The sequence below is a fragment of the Lutjanus erythropterus genome, chromosome 17 (assembly GCF_056507025.1).
Source record: "Lutjanus erythropterus isolate fLutEry1 chromosome 17, fLutEry1.hap2, whole genome shotgun sequence".
NCBI lineage: Eukaryota > Metazoa > Chordata > Actinopteri > Lutjaniformes > Lutjanidae > Lutjanus > Lutjanus erythropterus.
The window spans coordinates 35,564,881-35,577,414 of record NC_139333.1 but is presented as its reverse complement, the minus strand read 5'-3'; the positions used below and the strand labels follow the sequence as shown (position 1 = coordinate 35,577,414).

General features: G+C 35.6%; 1 protein-coding gene across 1 annotated transcript in view; it reads left to right on the top strand.

The window, feature by feature from the left end:
• ipmkb (inositol polyphosphate multikinase b) overlaps window positions 1-12,534 on the top strand; it is a 31,663-nt gene that overhangs the window by 5,732 nt on the left and 13,397 nt on the right. Inside the window, exon 2 of the mRNA XM_084740874.1 lies at window positions 10,884-10,969. Within this exon, the coding sequence (XP_084597000.1) occupies window positions 10,884-10,969 (86 nt within the window). The remainder of the gene's footprint in view (window positions 1-10,883; window positions 10,970-12,534) is intronic.

Genomic DNA, 12,534 nt, shown 5'->3' with positions numbered 1-12,534 from the left:
TGAAAATTCATTGGAAACTCTTTTACTAATCTATTGATCATTTTCAAGCAAAGATACCAAAACATTACCCTGCATATTGTGCTGCTGTCTTTCCTTTTGAATCTGAATATCTTTGTATTTTGCACTGTTGGCCAGACAGAATGAGCAATTTGAAGACATCAGTTTAAACTTTAGGAGACTGTTATCTACATTTTTCACAAATTGCTGACATCTACAGACCAAACAGTTCATCAAGAAAATAATTCATATTGAGAATAATGGGAAGTTTCAGCCTTCATTTCTTCCTCGGTCCAGACTGAGTGATCTGAATCGCTAGTGAGATCTGCCAGACAGACGGCAGGCTGAATGTCTGTGGAGTCCTGCATATGCTTTAAGATCTCTAAAATGTAGCAGTTAGGATTTTCTGAACAGAAATTAAGCAGTAAAACTTCAGAGTAGAGCTGCAACGATTAGTCAAATTTATTATTAATTGATTATTAAGTTATTATTAAGATATCTATTTTGTTAATTGTGTGGTTGGTTTGGAGTAATTTTTTAAAGAAAGAAAAATTCTGAGGTTCCAGCCTCATCAGTGTGAATATTTTCTAGTTTCTTTACTCATTTTTGACAGTAAACCGAATATCTTTGTCCTGTGGGAAAAAGAAGACATTTGCAGACATCATGGTGGGCTTTGGAAAAAACTGATCAACATTTTATACACCAAACAACTTACTGATTTATCAAGAAAATAATCAGATGAATCGACAATGAAAATAATTGTTAGTTGCAGCCCTAGCCAAGATAACCTATTTGCACTAATTTTCAGTGCAGACATTATTAGAAAAATACCCCTTAAGGATTGATTGAATCAAATGTACATCAGTAATGGAATTTGAGTAATGAATTCTAAATGTGTTAGGAGGGTGTCTGTGTCTCGAATGTATTCTGTTGAATATTTGTGTGATGACTTCTTGTGAATGTGTCCTCCCTGTGTGCAGTGTTCACTCCCAGACTGATGAAGAAAGAGGTAAGTGAAGCTAGCACACTGTGTGTTTGACAGAAACATGGATGATGTTATCTTACCCTCAGGTTTGTTAGTGAACAATCATTTACACAGTCCACATACTGTAAGTGAGTTTCAACTCACACAGGGAGAAGTAGTATTGACACAGTATTGAGACTCAGCCAGTGGTTTCCTTCAGTCTCCTCAACAGTTGTAGAACGAGCTCTGGAATCCTGCTCAGCTCGTACTGCTGCTGACTGAAAATGATCCTGTTCACTTCCCCTCCCACTGCTCTGTGTCCTCAGGCCTCCAGTCACTTGTTCACTACAGCTCTTTGTTTAAATGTGTGTTAGTGATGAACAGGAGTGTTCCATTTAGGGCCCAAAGTACCGGCTTCATTCATTACTTCTGTTTCTCCTCTACAAGTGGTCTGATTTGGTGTTGTGTGACTCTCTGTGGCACGTTGTAGCTCTACAGGGGATTAGAAGTGTCTGACAGTTTGGTTTTTATACGATGTGTATTTAAAGGGATAGTTCAGATTTTTTTGCAGTGGGGTTGTCTGAGGTACTTATACATATTATACATTAACGCTGTCCTCTCTCTCTACATACTACAGTAGATGTATGATATGATATATCTGGATCTAAAGATCACATCTCGAAAATATTAATATGTAGAATAGCATGATTGAATTTGTTTTGTGAAGATGGGTGTTATCTAACAGCATGTATGGTGTAAGTTCGGGCTGCAACAAACAGTTATTTTCATAGCTGATTAAGATTATTTTCTTGATCGGTGGATTGATAGTTGTTTGGTCTATAAAATCAATAGGGCTGGGTGTTGATTCAGATCTCCTGAATTGATTCAGTTCACAAGTAGGGATGCACCGATCAACCAGCAAGAGATTGGAACCATCATGCAGAATACACGTGACAATGATGGGCACAGAATCGGATATGTGACGCTGACCAGCCGGTCACCTGTCAGGGCTGGTCATGCTGAAGACCGTCCGTCAGCGTCACATATCTGATTCTGTGCCTATCATTGTCACACTTATTCTGCATGATGGTCATGTCATGCGTGCAGCAGACAAACTGACTGTGATATCACACCCACCACAGTACTGATCACAGCGACACACACTCAGACACTTGCTTGCATGAAGTCAGCGTCAGCGATAGATTCCAAGAACAGGATAAAGAGAAGACAGACAGTCTACAACGAGACAGAGCAGCTGACAATGTCACAAAACAGCAGTGAACTTTGTAGCTCTTCAGGCTAATGTTCACAGACTGACAGTTAAAATCTCACCTCCTGTTCTGGATGAAGAATAAACAACCTGTGTTGATGTGTCTCCTCAAACATTTTCTCATCCAGACTCATTTAACTTCTGCGTCTGTTTTTCTCACGGCAAAGTTTTACCACAGCAAACTGTTCTACCGCGTCAGTCTCTGGTTTGTTTACATCTGCTTCCACATGAGATCATGTGAAATCACATCCTGCGAAATCCCATGAGATTGATTGATCTCACGATATTGTGTGCCCCCTATTCATAATGTAAAACTATAATAAGGCCTGGCTGTAACCTGGAGGACTTTGGAGAAAATGTAAATTAGTATTTAATATTTAAATATTTAACAGTCAGTGTTTTATTATGAACATCCAATTTAATTTTTACAAGAAAAGTTGCAAATATGTTTGTGAATGCTGTCTGTTAAAGTTCTTAGAAAAACTAAAAATTGGAATCGGCAGGTCAGACCCTAAAAAAAATAAATAAATAAATCAGAATCGGCCAAGAAAATTGAAATCGGTGCATCTCTATTCACAAGGCCCCAGATGAATTCAGTTCATGATTCGATTCAATTTGGTATCAGTTTGGTTTGGGATATTTCAGTTAGTAAAATACCAATTTTGTCTGGATATGAAAGAAAGAGATTCTCAGAGGACTAATGCTGTAAATTGCACAAGGAACCGTCTAACCAGGAGAATTATTGAAAATAATCAATGTTTACATAGAAAGTAGAAATATGTAAAAGTAAAATATGACCTGACCAACACACTAAAATTAGTGAAATCTTGTGCATGACATCGGCTGGAAAAAAGATATATTAAAAGATTGATTTTTGGATTATCTGAATCGATATTGTACCAGGCCAAGGGAATGAATCAATTTATCAGTTTTTCTTTTAACCCAGCCCTAACAATCAATCAATCAATCAATCAATCAATCAATCAATCAATCAATCAATCAATCAGGGTTTCCCAGAGTGCAGGATGATGCCCTCAAATGTCTTGTTTTGTCCACAATCTAAAGATATCCAGGTTAATATAATAAAGGAGTAAAGAAAGCAAAAAATATTCACATTTAAGAAGCTGAAATCAGAGAAAAAAAGGCTCTTTTTCTTAAAAAATGACTCAAACCAATTAATAGTTGGTGGTGAATAGTTGATTAACCATTGCAGCTCTACTGTACATAGTATGTTAGAATTTTGTTGTCTTTTCTTAATTAGAAAGTGGAAAAAAAACTTCTGAAAAGTTTCAAAAAAATGTAAAAAATAATTTTACTGTACAGAACAAGGGTTTGCTGATCTACTGCTGCCTCAGTCTGTTCATTTGTTTGTGTGATCTTTGGTGAATCCAGTCACACAATAACACAATCAAATTGGTGCCGTTTTTAAGATGGAAAAATTTTCCATTTTTAGGTTTTCCAGCAACAAGGAGAAGAATGCTTCCATATGTGACTTTGAATTTATCAGTACAAACCCTGTCAAGCTCAAAAAGGCTTTAACAAGCTAGAAAGAGCCCAGAGGGTGTTATCAGCGCTGTCAGGGAACATAAAACTTAACATGCAAATCTTTTTTTCTTTCCGTGTGTGTGTGTGTGTGTGTGAGTGTGAGTGTGAGTGTGTGTGCACGCGCACACGCTTGTGCGTGCATGCAGTTAGATCATAATGTAGTTACAGTGTGTGATGTAAGACAGAGAGGCAAAAGTCAAAGTCCAGGTGTGTTACTCAGCAGACGTCACCTGTCAGCTGCTCCATGTTGCTTCTTTATGTTGAAGACTTTCAACCTGGAAGCTTTTTACAAACTGACTGCCAGTCAGTTCTGTCTTAGATTATTATTAAAGAGTTGCTGATAAACAAATATTTTGTTATATGACAGGGAGGTAAACATTAACACTGTCCTCTCTCAAATTAGAGGCATCTATATAGTATCACTGTACGCTTTATTGTACAGTTCCACTTTATTACAACTTGGGTAGTAACTGCTGAGATCTGGGGACATAGTGACATCACTACGAGTTCACTGGTCTGTAATTGGACTGATGAATGTTAATAATAGCCTGTTTAACATCTTTACCTTTATGATTTTGCCCCTCCTTTTTGACTAACCTGGGTTTGTTTCCATCCTATCAGAGTCTTTCTTGCCTTGTCAAACTTCGCACTATTGCCCTTTTCCCACATCAGTTTGGTGAGTACAGTAAAGGGCCTGATATAGTTTTTGAGAGATAAGAAAATCTGATTTATCAGCTGTATAATTTGTTTTGAATTAGAGCGTTGCAGATACAGGACTTTTGCGGTCAAGGTTGATACTGATATCATGGAGTTAAAACAATTCTGATATTGATACATTGGCTGATATTTTTAGGGCACTGAAACAAAATAACTTAAACTGGTTGGCTGTTTGTAATGATTAGAAATAACTGTAAATTTAAAAAAAAACACAAATAGTACAAAATATATATAACTTGAATTAAGAAAAAGGATTGACTATTCATAAAATGGTGCCTGTAAAACTAAAATATTAAAAAAATGAGCATTATTATCTGTTAAAAACCAAACAAAAAAACAAGAATATCAAGGTGTTATATCAGTGTTATGTATGCTGATATTGCTATAGACCAGTATAACTGTGATAGACAAATATTAGCCAAACCTGTGTCAGTGTTTGACGCTATTATACATAAAAATCATTTGATAAGGATCCCTTAAAGATGTTTAGGCCTGCAGCTAACAATTATATTCATTGTCAATAAATCTGTTGAATATGTTGTCTATTAATCGATTAATTAATCCTGTCACAATCTTGTCGCTTGAAAGACACGTGTCCTCTGTTGATCATTTTCGTAATTAATCAGTTTGGTCTATAAAATGTCAGAATATGTTGAGAAATGGTCAAACAGTGTTTCCCAGAGTTCAAGTTGACATCCTCAAATGTCTTGTTTTGTCCACAACTCAAAGATATTCAGTTTACTGTCAGAGAGGATGAAAGAAACAAGAAGATAGATTGCAGATTGCAGCTCTGAAGATGAAATTAGAGAATAGTGACCAAGATATAGGTTATACTGTGCTGTATATGTTACAGTGTCAAAATGAATGTAGAGGCTGACACATGTAATGTAGATATCTGTGGACATTTTTTCAGTCCTAAGGACCGGTGTCTCATCACGTCAGCTGACTGTGTGTGTGTTGGTGTGTCTATAAGTCATTCGTTCTCTTACACACACAAGTGATACATTTGTAACTGTTATCTTGAGTGAATGACACACTGGTGAGCTGGTTTCCACTGACTGTCCACACCCAGATGGACTGACCAGGACGTCTACTGACAAACTTACTGTGGAACTGGTATAGTTTATGTTCATTCACACCTGCTGGCATCCACACACAGACAGAAGACCTGTCCATGTGACCGTGTTTACTGAAGACTTCCTTTTTGTAGTTGTACATGCATCCACATTTCCACTAGTGTTACAATCCATACACACTGCTTTCCCCTGTCTTTCATGCTTTGTCTATCTTTGTCTCTTGTGTACGTAGTGAAACATAATCCTACTGAAAGCTGTTCAGATCAGTCACCAGGCTGCCTCACAGTGATATGATATGGTACTGAAAACCTGTTTTGTCCACTGAGCACAACTAGGGCTGTCACAATATCAGAGTTTTACATTTACATGATTACGACCAAAAGAATTCATGATGATGATATTATTGTGATACATGTACAGAAAATTTGTCTGGAAAAGAATTAGGCTAATGCTATCAATCACAATCATCTTTAACTTTGTTTATTTTGTGTTTTGTCTCCTTTTTTTTTGGCAAATGAATTTCACTCAAAATACCAGTGTAGTGGGCTTGCAGATCCTAAGCACTTAATCAGCCATTTGCAACATTATCAATTAGTTGATACAAAAAAAAGAAAGAAAAAAAAAAGAGCAAACAAAGCCTCTACCAAACAATGCCAAATGTTTTTCCCCCTCATTGAGAGCTTTATTTCTATAGCAACATATTGCATATTCTCTGACAGTGTTACATAGCCTATGAAACACAACAAAGACATAAAGGCTGACATATTGAATATGCACATGAGCACAGTCATGCAATTAATCTCTGCTAAATTTCAGATTTTTATTCCTTCACAGATTGATTAAATTTTACTTGATTAATCAAATCCTTAATGACTGACAAATTGATCATCGATTAATTGTTATCATCCAGAGTGTAGGGGGATGGATTCTGTGTGTGGGAAGGAGCCAAATGATTGAAGAGCATACAGCAGGTTTAAGAGGCGCTGGATTATTTACACAATATTGTCATATGTCTATTATAACATGATATCAATATTTCATCTTTTAAACATAATGGTTATTAGCAGTACCAGTATACTGTGACAGCCCTTAGCACACCCATACTGTGGGTCGTATATTTGAGTGAAAACAGTAGTTTTATTTTTCAGCTCCACTATTTTAACTAACAACAATTGTAAGGTTGGACTGTAATTCATTGCATCTTCTTCGTAATATTTTTTTGTTTTAAATGTAAGATTTAAACAACCAAAAATGACTCAGTGAGTGTATGCAGTACAGTAAACGTCCCTATCAAACCCTCTACATCCAGTTTCAGACATTTTTCATATATACTGCCCCAAGTTAGGTGACAACTTTTTAGTTCAAATGAAAGCCGAATCTCTCATTGTAAGTGTCAATAATTTTTTTATACCAATTACTTTTTTTTTTTTAAATTTGTCAAAAAACATCAAAAGTTTGTCACAGGCATGATGGATACCTAACATATCTGTTAAGCCCATGGGTGTTTCAAATAAGCCCACTCAATTTTTTGTCGATAAAAAAATATAAATGTAAAAAATCTTAACAATACAAGCTTGTTCTGTTCAATATTTCTTTTCATTTTGTCTCCACTCCTCTCCTGTGGCCTGTAAATGCCATTTGAAATAGGCGTGACCAGGGGTGTTTGCTCTGTTGCCTGTGCAGAAAAAGCTAAACTTACAGCATAAAAATAGCCAAAAAATATTTATGAACAAAATCAAAACTATAGTGATAGTGGGAAATACTCTTCAATATTTAATCTTTCAGTATGTGTTTTCATTTTGTCTGTGTCGCTGTCCTATGGTGGGCTGTTGGCATTTGACATTGGCCAGCAGGCTAAAAGTGCAAAGTGCACTAAGATTTTGATTTCAAAAGAAACGATATTTCTAATTAAAGTAATATTTTAACATATATCTTATTGAAAACTCTAATCTCTTAAATCTTGATAACAAATGAGTACTTCAGGGGTATGTTATGTTACTGTAGTGTACAGTTACTACTTACTTTTCATATTAAAATTTTAATTAAAGACATGATCAGCTTATGAATATAGTACATTGTCATAGATTAAAGAGCTGATAATGTTGTTTGATGTGAGGTTATTTCAGATCATTTAAAAATTCACCACTGCAAATGAAAATATAATGTATTCTTGTCTCCACAGCAGATGTTCCAGCTGTGTCTTTTATCGGTCTGTCTCACACAGATCTGAAAGAGCAGATTCACATCTGTTTTAATCAATACAGCTGTCTAAACAGGCGGTGTGGCGTCTCAGTTGTATGTGTGTGACCGCAGCCATCACTGAGCATAGCTGCAGCGGTTGAGTGTTGGGTTCTGAGCACTTCCAAATCACGGGTGACCTACACTCAGAACTGTGCCTGAACACATCATGTGTAGACACAGATGGAGAGCTGAAGCTGATGCTGCTGCCCTCACTACAGAAGTTATTTTTACATGTGTGTAGAGGTTTTGTAGATTGTTTAGTATTTGCATGTGTTTGTACATCTGTGTGTTCTTAGAAGAATCTAGAGATCAGCCAAAGAGCAGACTAATCCTTCCACAGCAGGTTCATTCAGTCCATCTGTAATCAGCTGTGGTCAGCATGTGGTGACGTAACAGGACACTTATCTTTTCCTCACCACATCTTTCTGTCTACACTGGAAATAAGCTGGCAGAGGGAGACACTTTAGGTGATTTAATCTCATGCTAGAGCTACAAAATTAATCGAAATATGATTGAAATCGCAATATCCAAATGACAGAGGCTGTAGTTCTTTTACCAAAGGAAAGTGTGGCAAACAGCATTATGATGAAGTCCTGTAGTGCTGCCAAGATGCCCTGACCTACAAATCTTGTCCTCCAGATGTAAGAAAACATGTTTGTTTGGAGCAGACTTGGGCCGCACAGTTATTTTCTTTGTAGATTAGTCTGTTGATCCTTCTCTTGATTAATCAGTTGGTTGTTTGGTCCATAAAATTGTGAAAAATGTTGATCAGAGTTTCTCAAAGCTCAAGATGATGTCTTCAAATCTCTTGTCCACAACCTAAAGACATTCACTTTACTGTCACAGAGAGGTAAAGATACCAGAAAATATTCACATTTAAGAAGCTGAAATCAGAAAATTTTGATTTTTTTTTCTTAAAAAATTACCCAAAATGATTAATCAATTATCAAAATGCATATTTCGATTAACAATTAATTTAAGTTGATTAATAATCAATTAATATCTGCAGTTCTAGGACAGACCCCAACAAATGTCACATCATCATGTTTAAATAATTTTTAGTGAAAATGAGTTTTAATTGTGATGCAAAAATGAACATTCCCACCATTTCCCATGATTTATTTGATCATATTGTGCAGCCCTAATTAATGCTAATAGAAATTTAGGATAGTTCACCCAAAAATGAAAATTCAGTCATTATCTCCTCACCCTCATGCTGACTGAAGGTCAGGTTTAGTTTTTTAGTCCACAAAACACTGCTGGAGTTTCACAGGAAAACAGTGTTGCAGAATCTCCCAAACAATTGAAGTGAATGGTGAGCAGTTTTCAAATGTGAAAAAAAGGAAACAGAAAAAAAAAAACACATAATGTCTCCATACTGCTCGTCTGGTGTAATCCAAGTCTCCTAAAGTCTTGACAGGCCATTTGCACACTGTCACACAACACACACCCAGTTCAGACAGTGTGCACATGAACATGGCTCCAAGTTAAGGATCTGCAGTGAAGATTCAGACTAAAAACGTGGTGTAAATAACATTTTTTAATGAACTTGGTATGTTGGGTCTTTAGGAGACTTGGATTACACCAGATGAGCAGTATGGAGGCATTTTATGTTTTTATTCTGTTGTTTTTTTACATTTTAAAACTGATCACCATTCATTTCCATTATTTGGGAGATTCTACAACACTGTGAAACTCCAGCAGTGTTTTGTGGACTAAAAACCTGAACCTGACCTCCAGTTGGCATGAGGGTGCGTAGATAATGACTGAATTTTCATTTTTGGGTGAACGCTCCCTTTAATACAACACAAGAATACATTAGCTGTAGTTAATTTCTGACTTATCTTAATTATCAAATAGCATGACTTTTTTCCATGTCATTTTTTTCCTGTCTGCATGTTCATATCTCAGACTGAATTTATGAACAGCAGGTCATGTTTGCCAGGTGGTGTAAAAGTAGTGTTAGTGGACAGTAAAGTGGAGTTTCTCATTCACAGCTCATGGAGAACTGCAGTATTTCATTGTCAAATATATATTAAGAGCAAAGCCCATTGTGCAGCTCTCTAATTGTTCCTCTCATTTCTTAGTTAATGTCACCACTGCAGTGTTGACAGATTCTACTTTTTATGTAATCATGTTCCTCCCTCTGTCCTCTTGTCGCTGTACTTGATTTATTGCTGTTGTTGAAGCTGTATGTGTTCGAGTTTATGATTCAGTGTTTAACTTTGACCTCAGTGAACACAGTGAACTGTTTGTGGTTAAATGATCAAAATGTTTTCCATTTGCAGTGATTTACTTCTGAGTGAACTGTGATGAACGTTGACGGTAGCCAACCAACACATTTCTACTGTGTCAAGTGATACTTGAAAGGATTTATGTCATCTCTCTATACATTGTTTTTTTTCTAGGAAAATGTTGCAGATTGTACCTTTAGATTGAGGTGTCTTAAAATCACAATTTTACTGTACTTCAGCCATACTTACCACCCTTTAGACATCAAAAAATCGTGAGGATTTCACTACCCAAAAATGTGGTTTTGGTGACTTTTAACTTAATTCTCAAGAAAGAATACAAGATAATTCCTCCCTCTAAAGTTAACTTGCATAAATCTCTGGTATAAATAAATATTCATCCCTTTTCATTCATTCATTTATTTTTTTGCCCCTGCCCTAAAACAAAATTGACAGAGCAGATTTTACAAAAAGCATGCCCCTTTCCTCTAAAAGTTCCCTTAAGAAACAGCTGAAGCTGTATTGGTGTCTGGGTGGAAACTGTAGACTTTTAGGGTCATATAGGACGGATGCATACCGCATGGTGTCAGAAACAGGTTGTGATAATGAAAAGGAAAAAAAAAGTGAAAATTTGTCAGAAATCAGGAGAAATAGAGCAGAATCATGTTCCTGGGAAGAAATAGGGAGAGGGCAATGGAAAAACAAGAGTCTAAGCACCACCGATATATTAAAACAATCTCTTTGTCAGGTGTCACTTTTTATTCTTTATTGTCCTTCCAAAGCTTTACTTTTGCTTTTTGTCTTTGCTTTGGTTTTCAGTGCCATCTCTGTGTCTGTTGTAGGTATTTTGCAGCATCCAGATGGAACAGTCCTGAAGCAGCTTCAGCCTCCACCAAGAGGACCACGAGAAATGCAGTTTTACAGCATGGTAACGTCTATACTTTTCAACATTTCATACTCTCACACAATGAGGTGGACACAGAAATATCAACTCCTGTAAAATGCACTCCTGGCTCATTATGTTCACTTGATATAGCTTAATAAATATACATTTTTAAATATTTATGATCATTATTTATTATTTTGAATGAAACTGCTGAAAATGTGATGATGTAATTCAAAAATGTGTGAAAATCAGATCATAATTATTCAATTTATAGAGCAAAGTTCTGTATTTCACAATTTCTTTAGTAAAAAGAAAATCCAGGTGAGTATTAATTTCAAGCTTTTCAAAAACTCTTTAAAAACAATCAGCTTTAAATATAATCAAATACAGGTTTGGAGAGTAATTCCATTACATTAGAGTTACAGATAAAAAAGACATAATCAGATTACTGTAAAAATGGGATTACATTGTTAAAATAAAGAATGATATAATACCATGTGCAGTCCACACAAATGCCACTTGATTATCATGGCCTCTTTGTCTCAGTCAATCAATAAATTGTGCATGACAAAGGAAGGAACAGCTGGACAAACTAACAAACCAAACAACCAATATAAAACACTTAAAGCTGCTACGATTTATCTATTATTGATCAACTATTAAATTGAAAATTCTCTGTTTCCAGCTTCCTAAATTTGAATATTTTTGGACAGTAATATGAATATTTTTGAGTTGTCTCTGATCAACATTTTCATCATTTTCTGACATTTCAGGGACCAAACAACTAATCAGTTAATTGTGAATGTAATCATGGTTGGGGAATTTTGCAGCAACAGCAACAGTAAAAATGAAACAAAAAATTGAAAACAAACAAATTTCTATATAATTGAAAAATCTATTTGTTTCAGGAAGAATAAAACCACATTCTATTCTGAGTGTACTAAGTAACCAAAATGGTTCAGGATTAGAAAAATTCTAACAAAATCTGCTTTATTTGTGCACTTGGGGGGTATTCTTCAAAGAAACAAAATCCTTTTGGCGCTTAAACTCAGTCAAAACAGCAAAAACAAAATTATGAAATATAAAAGTGCACAGAACATTGATGTCAATAACCTTGTGTTCTTGTCTGTACCAGTGACAAAACAGCAAAATTAAAATACAAAAAATGATAAATGATCAACCATTGTGTCAGTTCATTGAAACCTACATTTATGACACTTGCGTGGGGAACTTCTATAATTGTTGGAACTCATGGGAAGCTACAATGATTGGTCAAATTTGCAGAAAAGTTGCAGAGATTGGACAAAAATTACATAATCATACAGATCAATCATGGTTGAATTTGCATGAATCATCAACATTACAACTTCCTGGAGAGAATGATTAAACATCAACTGTTGTAAAGTAACTAATACTCTGAGTAGTTTTTGAGAAGAATACTGTGTGCATTTACTGAAGAATTTTTCTAACAACAGTGCTGTTACTTGTAATTGAGTAATATAATAGTGATGTAACAGTACTTGTACTTGAGTATAGATTTTCAGTACTCTTTCCAGCACTGGTTGGGAGTAGCACTTTCATTGTGAGATAGATGGATGGATGAATGG